The following is a 20,270-nucleotide window of genomic DNA, read 5'->3' on the forward strand; positions in this document are numbered from 1 at the left end:
CATGGAATAAACCCTCGTAGCTGGAACCTACACAAAAGACCCTTCTCGTTTCTTTTCCACTGATGGTCGCATAGTGTCTGTGCCTTCGTTTGGCCCCAGCGCCGAAGCAGCTTCCCCAGCCCCCCCGGCTGGGGATGCTTTTGGAAGGTCACAGCATTTCACCATCTCGCTCCGCCCGCAGCATTTAAGTATAAACATAATGAAAAAATATTCATGTTGGTATGAAGGTATTTAATCCATTAAAAGATGCCATGGAGCAGCAGAACAGTTTAATTTTGGTATAAAAAAAATCAACAAAAGTCTCAATAGCTAGAAATTTCCCTGTGTTATTTGTGCATACCCATGCTTTAAGGATGCACCTGCTGGACTTCCTAAAATTCCAGTAGCTCATGCTTTTAATGAACTGTCTCAGCACAATCCATGCGTGGGCATAAAGACTGACAAGAAGGACCTGACCACCCTTACGTTTCTTCACATTGTTGCAATTCATCTGCCTTCCCAATATAAAACTAACACCCTTCTGCTGCTAGTGTAGCCAGGACTCCTCTGACAAGAAGCTTTCAGCCCAGCTGTGTTTAAGCACCACAGAAGCAGTGTGCTGCCAAGTTGTCAGATGGAAGGTATAGCACCATCTTTTTTTCCAGGAGTATTTGCTCAGAGCTGTTTCATATACAAGGTGGGAGCTGTAGCTTACACCCAGGTCCTGCAATACAGACAAATTCTTTCCTCCAGTTTCTGTTACCAGTTCATAGGCACAGTATCTTTGATTTTTTTCAATATATTTTCTGGGGTTTGGCTATCTGTCTTGGTTATGGGAGAAAATTCCTTTAACAGGAAAAAACTAAAACTAAACTAAAACCCCAACACTATCTTAGAACAACTTATATGCAGGTAATGTGATAAAACCATCATATCATCTTGTCACTAAGTAAGAATACTTTTAAATAGAGATAAATACTTTCAAGCTTATTTTCACACAATGCTCCACTGCTTTGAAAGTCAGATTGCTCCCATAAGCAGTTACATTGCCTCTTAACATGCAACATGCACACCTCTCCTCACTTTAAGAGTAGAAATAAGATATGCAAATAATTGAAGTTCACACAGCAATGGTTTCCCCACATGAAACTCTTCACCCCTATGAGTGTAGAAATCCAGAGAGAGGATGCCAAACATGTTGGTCCATGCTGTGAAATCCTCTGTGGGACACAGGCCACTGGGCCTGCTGTGTGACTTTTGATTTTGTGTAAAAGGTACTTCAACTTCCACACATCAAAAAATATATCAGAATGTGGTCAAGCAAGTCTGCCAGCTCCCTTTCAACACTCCAAGTTTTGCATACAATTCTGTGTTCAAGCCATGTTTACTGAAACAATAATTAATTTTACAATGGAAGTAGTGACTGGAACTAAATGGAACACAGGCTGAACCTCCATTCAGCAAAGGCAAGGCAGGATCTATGGCAACACACTCCTTAAAATCATCTAGCCCAACTGCTGCAAGATGTGGAATACGTAAAAATTTTCTTAAGAAAGAATGTCCTTTGGTGTTTCGATCTTTATCTAATTTCAAGTCTAACTAACAAAAAGGGAGATTTAACCCATGAAACAGAGCACCCAACAAGCTCTAGGTGATGTCCAGGCGCTGGGAAAACAAATTACTTTTTTGTAGAATTGCCTTGTTAAGGCAATTCTTGTTTAGGGCTGGACATGCTTCAATGATCTCAGATCTTCACGGATCTCAGGGATGTTAACAAAGCTTGGGAAGAAGGATGTACCTGTGGACACAGTGGATGTCCCATAGTGCACACCAAAAATGCAGAATTTAGGGGCCACAAGGACATCTGGCAGAACTCCCCAGGTAAGGAAGAAACAAATGAAGACAACTCAGTAATTGTGCTGAAATCGGCTCCAGCTGGGTAACAGGTAATTCCAGCAGGGGCAGATCCCGACCAGCTCACGGAGCAAGGACCCGAAAAAGGACACCGGCCCAAAGGGAGAGAGACTGAGCATGGGGTTAGTTACCATGGGAAATGAGAGAATAATTCACCAGCAGAAGACAGAATACTAATTAGTAAGAGAACTATGTAACTTGTAGCAAACACACTAATCCCTTTGTTTGCTAAAATGTATAAATAGGAGAAAACTGTGATAGTTGGGGCGCTTGATCTGTGGATTATCAGGGAGCACCCAGGGTTGTGCAACTCTGAAATAGATACTCGATGTCTCTCTCGACTATTGGATTGCACACCGGGCGATCAATCCGGTTTTTGCGGGCAGCAGTCACAGCGCTGCCCGGCCCGGAGGGGCAAGAAGCGGGCGGGCGGCGGGCGAGGGAGCAGCAGCGCCCGAGGCCGATAACGGCCGCCGGCAAAGGGAAGCCTCTCACCAGCCGGCACTTCCGCCTCGTCCCGTACCCGCGATCACTTCCAGGTCGGGAGTTGGCTTCCGGCGGGATGCGGGGGGCGGCCGGGCCCCGCTCGGTCCCCGCTGTGCTCTGAGGGGCCGCGGCGGCCCGGCCGCGAGAGGGCGCCGGCGGCAGCGCGCGGGGGGTGCGGGTGGGGCGGGCCGAACGCAGCGCCCAGGGCCGGGCCGGGTTCGGGCCCCGCCGGCGCGGGGCCGCCGCCCGCGGAAGATGTGGGCGCACATCTGGGGGTTCCTGTACAGCAACTACTTTCGGTTCTGGCTGAAGTGGATCCTGCGGCTGCTGACGGGGAAGTGCGAGCTGCAGCGCGTCCTGGGCGGCGCGGAGGCGGGCGCGCGGCGGACGCTGAGCATAGGTAATGGAGGGGCCGGGGCAGGCAGGGGCCGCGAGATTGCCTCGGAAGCGTCGTGTGGAGCAGCAGAGTCACAGGATCATTTAGCGTGGAAAAGACCTCCAAGATCATCGATTCCAGCCAGTAACCCAGCACTGCCAAGCCCACCGCTAAACCATGTCTCCTAGTGCCACATCTTTTAAATCTCTCCGGGAATGGTGGTTACTCAACTACTGCCCTGGGCAGCCTGTTCAGTGCTTGATAACCCTTTCGGTGATGACACTTTCCCTAATATCCAACCTAAATTTCCCCTGGCACAACCTGAGGACGTTTCCTCTCCTGTCACTGGTTACCTGGGAGAAGGGACTGAACCCCGCCTATCCACAGCCTCCTTTCCAGCGGTTGTCGGGAGCCATCGTGTCCCCCCTGAGCCTCCTGCTTTCCAGTAGCTGGAAACCAGTACCTGGTGTGCATCCCCAGAATTGTCACTCTTCCTTTCATCCCAGCTATCCTATGAGAATTCTAAATCAACGCCAGAGCTAGCTTCCTTGTCTGCTTGCTAAGGAAATTCCAGTGTCATCAAAAAGTGAATCAGAAATCGTACCTTTTCCCCCAGAGTCTTCTCATTACTTTGTGTACATGTTTTTACCTTCCTTTACTAAAAAAAATTCACACTGGATAGACATAAATGCATTTTTTGGAGGTGAGGGAGGAAGAGTGATTTAACTTACAATTCTGCTTGATGCAGAATTTTGATCTAAAATAGCAATTGAAGAAACTACTGAACATTATTGTGGTTTTACAATAACTTGCGGAAGTGACTGTACTTCCTTATTCTTCAGTAATAAATACGAAATAATTTCTGAGAACAGGAAAACATCAATTGACATACTTCTCTCCTGACACCTTTTCAAATTTGTCTTGGTTCTGTACCTGTAATTGATGCTTTAAAAAATCCTAATCTACTTTCAGCATTGTACTGAAGAGTTGTAAAAAAATCTGTGTAAATTAAGACATTCTGTTACCTGACAACATGTTCATTTTAAGATTGAGTAATTTTTTATTATATGTATAAAAGGGATGTAAAGTTTTATAATACTTATATACTGCAGGAAGACTTATTGTCAGTTATTTAAAATAGTTCAATTTAACTATGGCATCTACTTTTTTTCCATATTGCAGAACATTCACTGGAGTCATCAAAAAATAAGGTAAGAGATACTAGAGATGAAACTGTAATAAAACCTTTTTTCAGAGACAGATCCCAGAAAAATAACACATGCATTTACTTCTTGAGAGTGGAGAACTGAAGAAGAATAAAGGGCAGAGAGGAGAAAACTTGGAATTTTGTGTTCTGTATGCTAGGTTTATTTAAGGTTTCTCAAAAGCAGTCCCATGTCCCTTCAAATGTTTCTTTCATTGAAATCTCAGCTTTGTTAGCTACCTGTCTCCTAATTCTGAAGCCTTTTTACCTTGGCTGCACTTGTTTCAGTCGGACTAGGAAGAACATATTTCAATTCAGCAGTTGAAAGCAAACAAGAATCTAGACCAAGCAACTCTCCAGCTCTGTATTTATTCTTTATGCAACTCCTATGTAAACATTGTTGTTTACAGCCTAACAAAGTTACAAATTATGCTTTTATGCAATTATTGCAGATCTCTTATATGCAATTTGAGCCAGTGTATTGTAAGCAATTACCTTAAATTGACCCTTCTTATAGTAAATAATACACACAACAGATATACAGAAGCTGAGCAATAATAATAAAGTAGATGATGTCTTCATTCCTGATTAAGTCATATACTGTATTAACTTCCTAGGTTTTAAGAAATGCTGTACATGTTGAAGAAGCTGAAGTGGAGAAGTGTGTCAGAGATATAATGAAAGAAAAGAAGATTGAACAGAAGGATACAGGGTGTGTTTGGAAACCTCTCTCTGTTCTCACTTATTAGCATGTTCTTCCAGTTGCTTAACCTGATGCAATATTTAGGCCATTCAACACAGGTATTCAGAATGAAATCTGAAAATAAGATGTGGTTATGTCCTCATCAGTTCTAGAAAATGAGTTGCAAAGTTGTAATTGATGTGGATTTGGGATTACTGTATCTCTGTTTTGCGAGTCCCTTCTGTTACTCCATATTTCTAGCTAGTATGATTATTGCGTAGGTTGATTACAAGAACTATGTAATTCCTTAGATATTTTTGAGAGAGAATAGTGATGCCCGATTAATATTTGCATTCATCTGCATAAGTAATTAGTGAGTGACGGAATAACCAAAATTTTAAAGTCTAATGAAATTCTTCTTTGAACCTGTAAGTATTTCTCACAAAGTTTGAATGTAAGACTTACAAAAAGTTTGGGGGTAGGTGGAGGAACAGGGGTCAGGATGATATATAGAGTTTTCTTATGTCATAACAGATTTTAGCTTATTTTTTTTCTTCTGTAATATAGGGTAATAGAGTCTGACTGCAGCACAGGAATCAGCTAAAGATACTTAAAGTATGTAAGATCCATGTAAAATAGTGTACCTAACCAGTATGCTGTAGTTTGAAAGATACGCACTTCCTAGTTCTGGTGTTTACATTGCATTAACATAAGAAAGGTCTTATCTGGTAATTCAGCAAGAATTTTTGGCTAAGTAGGCCTGTTTAAAAACTTCTCTATGGTGTTTTGTTATTATTTCAGGTTTAAGACAAATTTGCATATATCCTTACTGCAGATATCAGGTTATAAAAAACTGTATTTGAATGTGGAAAACCTGAGGAAGGTCCCATATGATTCAGAAAATGAAGAACACGAGGAACAGTTAATTGAGGTGAAATAATTTTTTAAATACAAATGCTGTTTGTTTTTTTTTTCCCCCTCCAAGTCCAATACATTGCATGAACTTATTGGTAGCATTCTTACCAGCTGATCTATTTAAAGCTCTTTTCTACTTACAAACTACAAAGCCATTATAGAACCGACACACTAAAATAAAACCTCAAGCCAAAAAAAAAAAAAAGGTAAACTAGAGTTACTTGCAATGGAATTATTTTGTGTGAAATTAGACATAACACATCTAAGTAGCAAAACAGGTTTGTTATGGGTCACTGAAGAATCACTGCTAAAAAGGTACTTAACCTTATGGATACATCTAACTTTGTAAACCACTAGTTACTAAATTAAAAGAAGACACTAATTTTTTCTTATTATTGCATCCCAGTCAATGTCAAGGAAGATAGTTTGATGCTGGAAGATAAAAACTACTTAACTATTTTCTTAGCACTTCATAATTATCTCAACTTGCTATGGAAACCCCAACACTGACAGGTTTAATAAGTATTCATTGAGAATTTGTATTTCAGTTTATAGCTGTCCTATTACAAAATGATGCAGAAATTAATTTCTGAGGTGAAACAAGTCTTTGTTTCTTTGGTATTCATACAGCATCTTTGTCTGTGAAGGGAAATTACCACAATTAATGTTAAATGTAATAACTTTCATAACTGCTGAAGTGAGACATTGTAGCAGACTCCAGATTGCTACTAAGAGAAGAGCAGCATGCACATTGTATCCTGTTCCTTGGTGAATGGTTTCTAGTGTGCAGCAGCAAGTGTTCTGAGTTATGTGACTTGGAATACTTGAGCAGCATAACATGGAAGTATATTTGTGCAGCTCTGGAATTTGCTGATGCCTTACGAGAATCTGAAGGCCAGAATCAGCAAACAGTGGTGTGACATCGGCTTCCAAGGTGATGATCCCAAAACAGACTTCAGAGGAATGGGGCTGCTGGGCTTAGTGAATCTGGTGTAAGTGAAAAGAAGTATTTCATTCCTTTGTAACTAATTTTCATTATCTGTATTTTCTCTAGTTAATGATATTTCTAATAAAAACTGAATAGAAGCAAATAGAAAGCAGTATGTTCAGCATCTCTAGTGGCTGCACATTGTAAACATGGTATGGTTGGGTAAGGACAAGAAGTGAGGGAAGGGACAGAAATTTGCCCAGGACAGGTTATTTTTTTGTTGCCATATGATAGCGTTAGTAGGTTGTACCTAACTTGTCAAAAGCTTTAAAAATTCCTGAATGTAAAAATGCCTACTGTAATGAAAACCAGACAAGTTTACGTATCTTTGCTAAGATAATTTTTGGACTAGGTTGAACTTCATATTTGATGTTCAGATCACAATGATTTTTTTTTTTACAGTATTAGTTCATGCTGAATATAATTTAATTTTCTACCTTTTCCTTGGTTTTCATTTTGTGCTATTTTTCAGTTACAGGCTAGTTTTCACCTTTAGTTTAAAGCTACAGATTTTAATGTTGAACACAGTATTTTTTTTTTCATGAATTTAAAATAATATTTTACACTGCCAGGTATTTTAGTAAGCATTACACCAATGAAGCTCGTCAGATCCTTTCTCGATCAAATCACCCAAAGCTGGGGTAAGTCACTCTAGGATTTTTTCTGGTCTTCTATGTAAGAACTCATGTGAAGACTGCTAAATATGTGTCCAGAAAGTAAAGAGGAAAATATATGTGAGTTTTTTCCATTAAAGAATGAAAAAAGGGTCAAAATAGGTGGGAGAAACCAACCACAGAAAGCAATTTCTAGCTAGGAACTAAGTGCAGCTTTTTTTTTTTTTTCCAGAATGGATTTATTGGGACAAAAATGTTGCAAAATATCATCTTTATTTAACACAGTGAACACCTTTAACATTATAGTTAGTTTTATTTGTAATAGACTTAGATTAGATTTAGAAATTCATACTTATTTTTCACCTTCTTACTGATCCTGTGTTGGGATAGTATAGGTTACCTCATAAGGTCCTTTTTTTTTTTGCTAGGTTCCTGCTCTGTACTAGGTATTTACAAACAAGTGTTTTGTTGTTGTTCAGCTTTAAATTTGTTTTCGAAAACTTTGCATATTTGAACATTTAGCTAATTTTACAGGAAATACACTCTCAAATCAGTCAGATAAAATAATCTGATTCATCTAGTCCCTAGTTAACTTGATGACCTACCAAATAGCAGGAGCCCTTCATGACTTTGATTGTAAATAACATTACCCTGTGCAACTCTGTCATGAACGGGATATGTGAAACTTTCTGCTCAATTACGTAACTATATAGTTGGCACAAATTAATTAAATTTTACTTTTCCTTCCTCCACAAACACTTTAACTGTTGTTTAGGAATTTCTATTATACTTTTTATACCATGTAACAGAAAACCAGATTCTTTCAGCTCGAACAAGAGGTTGAAATAGCCATTCCATTTATACTGCAACAATGTTTTTCACTTCCAGTTTTTAATATTCCAGCAGATCTAAGGATTTCAAATGAACAAGTTGAAGTCAGTGTTGATTAGCCTTACCATCTCAGTATTACAATAACTTTTACATCGTTGGATGCACTAGGGAATGGTCTGTAGACTGGAATCACCCCATCAACAAGTATTACAGGAAAAATTTTGACTCTCACAGCTATCCTAAAGCAGAGTGTGCCAGGGAAGCTTTTATGTCTTTCAGTCCATAAGGTAAAACCATGATTTGTGTTGCAGATACTCCTATGCCATAGTTGGGATCAATCTGACAGAGATGGCATACAGCTTGCTCAAGAATGGTGCTTTAAAGGCTCATCTCTACAACATGGTCTCTGGGTTGCCACAGATGGAGCACTTCCATCAGTTTTACTGTAAGTATCTGTAGCTTCTCTAGAACAGACTACTCAGGGTAGGCTGCAACATAGAGTTTGGGCTCTTTGGAGTGCATTTCCACTCTTTTCTCATTAGCCAGAGGAAGCTGTTTGTCTTCTGCATCAGGTATTGGAAACGCACCTGCTGCTTAAACATTGTGCTGCAGAAAGGTATGTTTAAGGATAATTTCTGTGGCATTCTATATTTTAGAGACTCCAGGCTGAAAACTCAGTATTTATTCAGCAAGCATCCAAAAGCTTGCTGTAGATCAGGGTGGGACAGTCCTTGTTTTAAGGGTTGAAGAGAATCTCAAGGACCACTCTAGGACTGGCTAGATCAAGGCATGAAATTTTGGAGGTCATTTTTGCAGATCTGTATTTTATTTTCTTCACAGGTTATCTAGTTTATGAGTTTGACAAGTTCTGGTTTGAAGAGGAACCAGAAAGCATTATGCACTTCAACCAGTACAGAGAGAAATTCCATGAAAAAATTAAGGGACTTCTACTGAATTGCAATGTGGTACTGACCTTACAAGATACAAAGAAACCTTAATTCCTCTGCAGTATATGAGGTTCTGTATCAAAAATCGAGTGATGCATTTGGATGGAAGTCTTGTGTTTCACCAAAAACTGTCTAACAATAGAACTTTTTTTTTTAGATTAAAAAAAGGAAAATTAGCAAAATTCAGTTAAGAAAGCTTGGACAATCAACCTCTGTTTACAGGTATTTTTATGCTATTCTCCAAAGGGCAGCTTTTTGAAAAGAAAGTGAAACATAACCCAACCAACAAACTAACAAACAAAACAACCCACAAATCTGAAGAATCTCTGCATTGCTTACTTTTAAATTTTATTTTATACTTCTTGGTGCAGGGAAATTAAGCAGGTATTTATGCTGCATCATATTTTCTATGAATGGGTTTGACTATTAATGGTCTTTTAAAAGACAGTTTAAGTTCAACTTTTCAACTTTAAATTTAAATTCCAACCTTTTAATGTAATAGTTGAAGTTCAGTTTTTAGTTGAAATTATTGTGGTTTTAGATTTTTTGTGTTCTTGTTCCTATATATGTCATTGATTGTTCACTCAACAATGTTGAATTTCTTTGTAATTAAGAGGTCCTCAAAGGGGACATATTATTTGTTTATAATTTTGGAGAAGAGGCTTAATCCATCAGCGTACTGATGTACTTACTAGAAATGACTTCTGGATAAGGAAGTTTATCTATGGATTTGTACCAGCCAATTCCTATGCTTGGAAGAAGTTTAGTTTGCAAACAAACAAAAAGAACCACGTATCATCAGCATGGGGATAAAATCCTCAGGCTAAAGCTACTCTTTCTAAAAGTATTCCTACTGTAAAAACTTGATTCTTTCTAATCTGACTTCAAGTGCTGAGCATGATTGACTCAGTATCTGTTGTCAGCCCTTTCTTTTAGCAGCTAAGGGGGTATTCTTAGTGGGAGGTACAACAGATCTAGTTTAGCCCTTTTATAAAGTTTAAAGAAAAACCTTTATTGCAGCCACAATCCTTATTTTGTAAAAATGAATTCACATCTGAGTACAAGTCTAAAAAAGATGTATTTTCCATGGAAGGGATGCAAATTTGATGTGATGATGATAAATGATGATAAATTCCTTAGTTGTGCGATCCTCAGACAATCTAGTAAATAGAAATTCATGCCTGTATTGTGACTAATTATTGCTTAGAGCAACTTTAAATGGATTTGGTATGACCATCACTTTGTTTTCTAAGACCTTCTATTAAATAAGTGCCTTCTGCAGTTTTCAATCAGCTTTTTATTTTGATTCTTCTAGCTAGATCACAGCCTTAGAAACTTGAGTAATTTCAGAAAGATTTTTTTCACCATATACCTAAATAGCTTACAGTGGCACAAAATTTGTAAGCTAATACAAGCTTTCATATTTTTTTTTTAATCATCTCAGGTAAACTAGTTAATTTCTAGTCAACGAGTTCTCCAGAAGAGATTCCTGAAGAATATAAGCATTGAACACAGTAAATGCAAGCATGAGAAGGAAAAAAAAAAAAAGACAACCCCCTTTTTGTAATGAGTGTTATTACACTACATAAGTATGACAAATAGTATGTAATATTATTATAATACGAATTTCTTAGAGATCATCAAAACCCACTTGGACATGGCCCTAAGCAGCCTCCTTTTAGGGACCCTGCTTTAGGCAGGGGATGGGACTTGGTGATCCCCAGAGGTGCCTTCCCACCCCAGTAATTCTGTGAGTCTGTATTATGTAAATAGTGACTTGTTGCACTGCGTCCACCCTTGTGCTCTTGATCCATTAAATGCTGGGTATCTCTTGCTTGTGGGGAAGCCCCTGATCAGGGTACACAGTACACGTATATGGGGTAACACAGTTCTCTTTTCATTTTATGATTCCTTAGGTACAGACAAGAGTCAAACAAATTGGATGCGTGCAGGGTGGGGAAGGGGTCAGTCTCACCTGTGTTGGGTTGATGCTGTTCTACCAACATAAAAAAAACCCCAAAACCCAAAAAAACCCACTGTGAAGATGGTCATAGGGAGAATATTTATGGTTTGCCCTGACTTGTAAACTGAGCAGCTGAACTGGCCACATTAGATACAATCTGACAATGGGAAGCCCAGTTCTTTTGCTACTCCGCTGTACTTGGATCCTGGAATTCTCACCAGTGAAGTGCTGAGGTCCATGGAGAGCATTCTGGGATTCAGGTCCTGTGGTGGAGCTCTGTTTCTCTGAGCCTTGCAGATACTAGACATGCCACAAATCCAAGGAAGGAAGGAAGTGGAAAGTGGACTCTTCCCAGTGGCCCAAGTCGTTATTTTCTAGCCCCAGCTTCTCTTGGGTTTGTCTCCATTAATAACTTTCTCTACTGTTTGTAGATCTCCTTTGCAAGCAACATGAGACTGACATTCTGAATTTCAGAAGTGACCCCAATTATGTTTGGCAGCAGCCAGCAAAGGAGATCCTATTTGTTTCCATCTACTGCCTGCCAGCTAGTTACAAGATTGTTTGAGCCATCTCTAAAGGCTCATCTGAGCTGTCTGCAAGCTTTTTTTTTTTTTTTTTTTTTTTTTTTTTTTTTGCAACAGTTGCAAAAAAAATCACCCATGTATTTTCAGCATTGAAACTTTCACTGGACTCCTTGTTCACAGGGAGACTGACATTTAACTATTGCTGAGGCTTCTAAAGCCCAACCATAGAGTTTCAGTATTCCTATCACACACCTGAGATGTTTTAGTGTCAAATGTAGTTCATGCTTTTAATAAGATGCATCTTTGCTAGTTTTTTTCTTCTTAAATCAATAGGTGATCTGGAAGTAAACTGTGGCAGTACATGAGGAGAAAAAGTAAATGCAACCATCATCAGATGAGTGAGACATATGGGAATACATTAGTTTGCATGTAGTAATTAAGGTGAATGTTTATGTTAGGCTCCAGTGCACCTTCCCAGGAAATCGTTAGAATTTGCATGTGGTTTTGTATGATCAACTAGCCCAGTAATTCTGTCTAGGAGTCACTCACTATATGTAGACTAATACTGGGTGTCCCTGTTTGCACCAGTGGTAGGTTAATTGTATTATGGTAGTAGTTAGAAAATGTATTGAAAAAGGTAAAATTGTGTTTAGAGAAGGCAAGAACAAGGCTTTACTAGTCAGTGGTATTTTATGCTAACCGTTGTAGGGTGACAATCCTAAGGTTATGAAAGACTGGAAATGGAGGTAGGACGCTTTTCTGCAAGTTGATATAATCTTTAAACATCAGAACTTGTTGCTCACAGGTTATTCTAAGGGTCTTAAAAGCTCAGTAAATTGTTATTTATAACCATCATGTTTTAAGTACATATCTTACTAGAACTTGCAAGTGCTGTTAGTTTTCTAACTTGCTGCCTCTTTAGAACATTCACTATGTGAAAGCTTGTATGCAATAGTATTTTAAGAAAAAAAAATTAAAACTGGAGACAAGGTGGTTCTCTAAATTTGTTGTTGTTCCTGTAGCAACTGTTTAAACAACAAAAGATAGTTTGTTAGTGTATGCTTGAAACATGGTGCCACTCTGTGAACAAAGATGTTCATAGGGATGAAGATAAGCAGAAGATAAGCGGAAGTTTACCACAAGCAATTGTAAAATCTAGTCTTTCACTAAGTAAACACATTGTTTCAGAAGTAACTAATTTGATTGGAAAGCCATCTGAAGACAATGCTACTGAGGAAGAAAGAAACAATGTTTTTAAACTGGTTGTGCTTCTGTCATCTGATAAAGCCATGTAAAGAATAGGGCATTTTGTCCTAACGGGCAATAGTAAAAGGGGTCAATTTAAACACCTCAGATAAAGAGTTTTGGACTTTCAGTCTTTGAAAAACAAAACAAAAATGCAAACAAAAATTAAATGCACACACACAGCCCCATTGGTTTTCCAAATTTTCCATCCTCGTTTAAATAAAATTTCACCAAAAAGTTACTTAGCCTTGTTTTAGGAATGATGATGAAAAAGTTTGTATTTAGGTAGGTGGGAGTTGAGCAGTCAGTATTCTTGACAATACTGCTAGTGATGTGTGGTGATGTAACCCGTGGCTTCCTTCTGTCATTCTTGTTTGTGTTGCTGTAATACCATGGTGACCCATCTTTGGACTGGTTGTTTCTTGTGCCAGTCTAGATACTGTCTTTCTCTAGGGAATTAAGAACAGCCCAGCCTAAGACAACTTGTGGGCAGTTTCTTATGACACTGTGCTTAGATAGCTGCATACTAATAGGAATTCCTATTTACCACAGTATAAAAGCAATAATGTAAACCGTGATGTCTGTGTAATAGAGACGTTTACAATGGTAGCAAATAAAGAATGGGTTATTCCAAAATATTGACAACAGTCGTGTCTTTGGCCTGCTAGAAAATGTAACAATTTTCAGTTTCATGCACCTGCACTGGGATATGAGTGAAAGCTTTATCCTACCTTTTTCTTCCTCCCGTCCTCCCCACTTGCCTCCAGCTTGCTTAGAGGTCTACAGTTCTTGAACCTGTTATGCAGATGGGCTACCATACTCTGCTGCAAGTGGTAGAAGTTTATTACTGCTTCATTTCAGTTGCTTTTAAAATTCTCACTTGAAAAGAAGCTCTGGCTTAAGCTTAAAAAAAAAAAAAACAAACTAGCACCAAAAAAAAAAAACAAAAAAAAACCAACAACCCAACTCCACAACAGAAAAACCCCACAACCAAACTGAACCAAAACCCCCAAAAACCCCACACCAGTAATTTTGTTTGAAGGACCTGGAAGTTAACTCTCTGAGGCAACTCAAAATGTGAGCGTTTTTGTTCAGGAAGAACAAAATTTGAAAGCTGGAGAACACCTCTGGAAAAAGAAAGAGAAACCCTCATGTGTTGATGGTTTGTTGTTTTTTTTCAGACTGTATCTTCTGGCATGCCTTCATACAAGCTATGTTAAATAATTTGCTTGGGGTTTTTTAGCTTATTTGTCTCTCTCAGGCAGCCTTTGTTTCTCCTCTTGAATTCCGGAGAACAAATGCTCCTATTAATGTACCGAAGTGCCATTCCATGAGAATTACAAGATCTTACCTGGAGCAATTTTTTATTTCTACAGAAACACAGAACAGGCCCTGCCACTACAGGAACATCCCAGTCCTCCAAACTCCAAATGTTGGGTTGATCAGTTACGCAAATGTGTTATTTTAGAAAATGGGATGAGCAAGCAGCTACTCAGGAAATCTAAACTGAGATACTGAGTACTACAGGAAAGAGAAGAACCAGAACTTAATTGTCTTCTAAAGTAACATTCTTAGAGATATCTGCCACCATTTATCAGGAACACCTTGCACTGCAGTTAAGACTGACTAAGCTGTATTTCACAGCTTGTATTCCAAGCTCTAAGCCACTCTTGCACAGCAATGCTGCTGCTATCAGCACATGTCCCAGTTTTCTATTAATTAGCCATTTTCCAGTGTGATGTTCACTGCCACATTTTTGTTTTTTTACTATTTGCTGTCGGGCCAATTTCTGGTTTTGCTATTGAATAAATCAACATTTTTAACCGTGGCACTTTTGGCTGGGGCAGAGTTAATTTCCTTCCTGGGGCTGCTATGGGGCTGTGTTTTGGATTTGTGCTGAACACAGGGTTGATGATACAGAGATGTTTTTGTTATTGCTGAGCAGGGCTTACACAGAGCCAAGGCCTTTTCTGCTTTTCATGCTGTGACACTGGTGATGAAGTTGGGGTTGCCTGGGAGGGTGGGAGGAGACACAGCCAGGACAGGTGACCCCAAGTGACCAAAGGGATATTCCAGAACATGTGACATCACACTCAGTATTTAAAGTAAAGGGAAAGAAGGATGAAAGGGGGCACATTTGGAGTGATGCTGTTTGTCTTCCCAAGTTACGTGTGATGGGACCCTGCTCTCCTGGAGATGCCTGAACACCTGCCTGCCCATGGGAAGCAGGGAATTCATTCCCGTTTTGCTTTGCTTGAGTGTGTGGCTTTTGCTTTCCCTATGAATCTGTCTTTATCTCAACTCATGAGTTTTTAGGCTTTTACCCTTCTGATTCTCTCCCTGATCCCACTAGTGGGGGAGGGAGAGACTGGATGCCTGGGGTTCTGTGGCTGCCTGGAGTTAAATCACAATGTTAAAAGTCATAATTGCAGCTTGAACTATATAACACTTGACTCAAGACTATCTTCCAGTTGAAAGAAACAGAAATAGCATAGAAGGAATGTTCTTTCCAACCAGAGGATAAGGCTCAATAATAGACACAACTACTTCACTTTCATTCTCACCATAACACTTCTGCTCACCTAAACTGGTGAGCTCTAGTCACAGACCAGCCTTTTCCCTCAGCACCAGGAATTGACACCAGAATTTGAAGGAACACTGGAACCTCATACTCTAACCAAGCAAAAGGCCAGGATACCATGGCACACTCTGCCATAGTCTAAGCTGACCTACCAACTCATACACAATTCCTCGCTATGTCTCATTTGTTCAAAATGTTTTACTCTAAGCCCAACTAGTCCATGTTTCTTACAAAAATGGGTACAACATATCAACTACTTTTTATGTTAATACCTAATTTCTGATAAAAGGTGTCTTCTAGCTACAGCATCCCTTGTTAGTACTGGATAACCAAGAACTGGGGCAGACTGGGCACCACAGGGATGCCAGAAGTTTGCAGAGCAGCAGCACCAGGATTCACCATGGTGTTGCAGCGGGGATTACTGCAACAAGTATATTTCAAACCAGGAGTCCCGTGGAAACCGAAGTATATATGGACAGATTCGTGGTAGATGTTTCAGAGATGTTTATTTCTCCAGCCGCATGGCCGGGGCTCGGCTCAGGAACTCTCCGGTCACGGGACCCGAGGGTCCTTGGCCACACCGGGAAACACAAACCAACCAATGGGGAATGAGGCTGACCAGGGGCAGGGAAACCCCGTGTCTCCCCCCCAGGGCCCCTCTCCCAGGGCTCCATGGCAGGGGAGGGACCCCAACACCATGGCACATACAAGCCAAACTTGTTGAGCTGTTCTCCCTGCCTATAATACACTGGGAGAGCCCTCTCTGACCTACTGCTTCTGCAGTCAGGCAAGCTGTAGATTTAGTGTTTATGCAGCAGCTTCGTTGTGTTGCTCTAAGTATTCTGATGGAATTAAAACTTCCTGACTTTTTTTGTCGGTTACTGTATCACACCTACTGCTGAGAAACCCAATTACCACAGTTCCATTATGATGCTGCAAAATTAAAGATTAGTAATGAAGGCCCTCTGACAGGAGGGATCCAGAAGCTTGTGGAGTACTCAGGAGGTACCAGACCTGGCTGCACAGCCTTCCAAGCAAAAGCACAGTCTCTTTGCCTGACCAGCCACTTTCAGGCTGCTCCCGTTCTCTCCCACAGTTCCTCACATGCCACATGATATATCCCACACCAGCCTCCACCACCTGAATTTATGACACAACACCTGACTTCTACTGTAACAGAAGCTCCAACATCACTGTGTAAGAACTCATGAAGTGCTTTACGCTTTACAACAGTTTTGATGTCATTTTTTCAGTAGGTTTAATACGTCACATAATGAGCTTCTTATCTGTCTAACACAAACATTTGCAAGTCTCAACCCTCAGCTCTAACACCTAGAACTCAGGAGCTGCAAGATGCTACAATGAAGGAGGTAAGCACCACAGAACTTCCAGGTGTTAACAGTGTCTGACTAAGGTGGAAGAAAAACCATAAAGAAATATTCCCAAGTTTTTTCTTTTTTTTTTTAGTAGTGAAAGTTCTATATAAAATAACATATAAAAAAGCTCTATAAAATAGGAGCCCCAACTGAACGGTACGATTCACAGAATAAGGAGACCGTATCTCCAAGCACATAAAGCACAAGACAGAGGTACTTCTAAAGCCATACTCACTTTCTGTGTAGCACACCTGCACATACAATAAGCCTTTAAAAATATTCACATTTTTCCAGAAGTTTCACACCATTGTATGCTGGTCAGTTGCATTCTTGTGTAGCTTTCTGTTCACCAGCTCCCAAACAGCTACTAAAGGAGAGGGCACAGCAGATCTTGTCATCAAATAGGCAACTGCACGGTGGTCCTGATCAAGTGAGCAGCCTCATCCAAACAAACCTGGAGCAGATCAGCTCACCTGGCTGCTATCTATAGCAATGCCATTCTTAAAGAGGACCAGGCTCACACTTGGGAGCTTTGCTGATGGTAAGGAAAGCTACTAGTGCAAAACAGAAAGAAGTTGCCTTGACAACTGGCTCATGTTACACCAGAGATCCACTTGTGTAAATTCTTGTTACAGTAGCCGGAACAGCACAATAATTCTTGTGAACCGTTGCATCCCCTGCCCTGTAGGTGGGATGGGAACAAAGCTGACAAGCCCTTCAAAGATAAATGTTTTGGAGCTGTGTCCTGTGTGTCTCTAGGGGTGTGTGTAAGCTTGCTGATAGGCTTAAATTCACCTTACCACCTAAAAGAGCTGCAAACTTAAAAAGGTCAGTAGTCCACTTAAGGATGTTAATTCTTACTGCTGAAGACTTCCATGACAGCTTATTCGGCTGCCAGGCATTACAATAAGGCACCCCACTCTGGCCTTGGCATCTTAAATTAAAACAAAGTAATAGTATCCAAAATGGTGATCATGGCTTCAAATTAATATCAGTATTTAATAGATATGTTCTGTCACAGCAGAAAGACTATACTGCTTTTTCATACTGTTACCGGTAGATGTATTTACATTTGTCTGTGTAATAAAGCACAACCACCTCATTTTCCCTCTAGCATGACTTTAATAGTTAAAAATCAAATCTGTGCAGTGTACTTTATTTGTTCACATTACCTATTTGTGGTTAAAAACCACGTCATCTGACAGTTTAAAAGCATTCTTTTAAAATAAAATAATTAAACATAGCTTGTGCTAAAAAAATCTGCAAGTTACATGGATGCAGTATTATACAGGAGTATAAAAAAATCAACAGTATTCTACAGAAAATATTCTCAAAACAGCAAATAAAGATTAGGCATGTAGGCATGATCCTGAAACAAACAGATATGAATTTAAAAACAGCTAACAAAATTTAAAAAAAAAATCCCAGATATCTGTATAAAAAAAGCAAGGATTCAAAGTGCAGGTGCTCCAGTTTTCATTTTAACATATTATTCAGTAAGTCAATACAGGATACTATTCATTTCATATAAAGTGACAGTGTTCTCAGTAAGATTTAAACATTCAGTTACATTATCTTGGAGATTTTTTTTTCATTACTGCTGCTTTACACTATAGTAAATAAAGATGTATGCAATACAGGCTTTTATTTTCTTAATCTAACAAGGATATAATAAGTTGGTGGTAAAGGTTACTTTTAAGAACTAAGCTATATTTACTGTAGATCCAGCCTTAGAAGTAGATATATATAATTTTTTTTTAAGCTTTTAATAACAGACTTCAAATTTTGAAAAGAGACTCTACCAATCTGTTCTGGGACCTGCATACACTGTCTTTGGATAACACCAGTAAAGCTTCCAAGTCCATTGGTTAGGAATACAGCCCTGGGCTGTATCTCATGTTGGAGATTTTGGTGGCCGCAGCTGGGAAAGGGCTTTCTCTCTGCTAAACCCAGGGAAAGGCAAGTGGGCAGAAACCATCACGTTAATCCACATTTGCCTGATGTGGCAGCTAGGTTGGGATGGACTTCTCACTTTTACTTGAGCATACCGGTCCTCAGGCAGAGGAAGTTAGGAGCCAGGCAGGTGTCACTGAAGTGGTCTTTCATATATTCAAAAAAGTAAAATCAAAGCATACGTTCAAAGCCTCTTTGGAAAAAAATTGTATGAAATAAAACTAGGCATCAAGGATGTTGCCTGGAACTTATTTTCACCTGAGGTCCTTTTCAGGTTGACAGCGTCCCCTTAAATTTTAGGCTCTTCCCATTTTGTTAATTTTTTTTTCCCAAGCATCAGATCTCTATATATGTCTATTTTAAAAATGCACATAAATATTGGCATTAAGTTTACATTTAGAAATTAAGAACTAATCTTTACCATTATACACTGACAGCAATATTAATAATACACACACTTCACTGACAAGCGTTATTTTTTTTCTGTATTTTGAATAAAATTTGCATTTGTGTCACATTTCCCACAGAAAGAGTGATTATACTTGAAGATAGTTAAGTTTGCACCCCAACATTTTCACATTAGTGAAAACAACTATGTTTTGAAAATACCAGGGCCTCTGCCAGGTACTAATAAATAGAGAATAAAAAGAAAAAATAAAATAAAAAAACCGACTGCCTTTTATCCCGACATAGTAGAGATTTCATAGTCACTGGCCGAGGTTATTGGTTTACCCCTCATCCTTATGTTTTTAGCATTAGTAATCCTAGCCATCATGGACACAGGCTTGTCAAAGTACCTGACCAGCGCTGGCTCAGTCAGAAGGGAGGCTAAAAACTGTTCAAAGGTGATGGCCCAGTCCCTGTCAATGCTTGTGCTCCTGCGGAGGGCAGGGGTGTGGTTGCTCCGCACTAGAACTGTGTCCTCCCCGATGTCCTCACAGTGCAGCTTCTCCTCATCATGTGAGCCTGCGCTCAGCACCGAGTAGGAGGACATGGAACTGTCATCTTTCGTGTCGTCATCGGAAATGAGCATGGAAGAACAGGCTCCGTTGTCCCTGGGAGAAGAGTCTTCCAGCTTAATGTCTTCCATCTGCATGCCCAGGGCGCTGTCAGTACAAGCGGCCTCCTCCTCGCTGGCCATGAGGCTGCCCCGGAACGCCTTGTGCTGTTCCAGGGGGTACTGCTGGTGCTCCTTCTTCTGGAACAGCTCGCTCTGAATAGCTTTGCTGCAGTTGTTGCTGCTGTCTGTGTCGTTAGGGGGCTGCACACTGAAGAGCTTCCCAACCTCCCCGATCTCCAGGAGCAAGCTCGTTACGGCAGCCGTAGCATGGTACAGGTCCTGCTCATTGGGGTCTTCACTGAACATGTTGTACATCGTCTTGCACAGCTCAATGAACTGCCCCTAAACACAGGGGGAAGAAACATTAACAAGAGCAGGAAAAAATCATGCCGACATCTTCCAAATCAGTTTTAAAAGTCTAGGATTGAGGCATGACACAAGAGTTTATGTGACTAAAGAGAAATTCGAAATAACCCAGGTGCAGTCTAGGAAGCATTTTCTATGACTCAGTAGTCAGATATGTTTTGTTTCTCAAGGGTATTTAGAATAAATTATTGGATGCTTTGTCCAACAAATACAATTCTCTGCAGCCACAGGAGGGCAACAGAGAGTGAGCAGTGAGACACCTCGCA

The 20,270-nt window shown here is 39.9% G+C and overlaps 2 protein-coding genes across 4 annotated transcripts in view; one reads left to right on the forward strand and one right to left on the reverse strand.

The window, feature by feature from the left end:
* The first annotated feature begins 2,572 nt into the window (after positions 1-2,572).
* Positions 2,573-14,149, forward strand: ELMOD2 (ELMO domain containing 2). 3 transcript variants are annotated; one of them, XM_082281665.1, is made up of 8 exons: positions 2,573-2,779; positions 3,938-3,966; positions 4,577-4,671; positions 5,443-5,572; positions 6,415-6,548; positions 7,117-7,185; positions 8,301-8,434; positions 14,045-14,149. In XM_082281665.1, coding segments are annotated over exons 1-8 (738 nt in total). In that variant the 5' UTR covers positions 2,573-2,634; the 3' UTR covers positions 14,047-14,149. The 3 variants fall into 3 exon arrangements, with proteins under 3 accessions (XP_082137791.1, XP_082137789.1, XP_082137790.1); XM_082281663.1 differs by lacking the exon at positions 14,045-14,149 and adding an exon at positions 8,830-10,484; XM_082281664.1 differs by lacking the exon at positions 14,045-14,149 and adding an exon at positions 8,532-8,603.
* A 5,108-nt stretch (positions 14,150-19,257) lies between these two features.
* TBC1D9 (TBC1 domain family member 9) overlaps positions 19,258-20,270 on the reverse strand; it is a gene marked incomplete at both ends in the record, with an annotated part of 46,800 nt that continues 45,787 nt past the window's right edge. Inside the window, one exon of the mRNA XM_082281478.1 lies at positions 19,258-19,980. Coding sequence (XP_082137604.1) covers positions 19,258-19,980 — 723 coding nt within the window. The remainder of the gene's footprint in view (positions 19,981-20,270) is intronic.

This window comes from Coloeus monedula (genome assembly GCF_965178545.1).
Source record: "Coloeus monedula genome assembly, chromosome: 5".
NCBI lineage: Eukaryota > Metazoa > Chordata > Aves > Passeriformes > Corvidae > Coloeus > Coloeus monedula.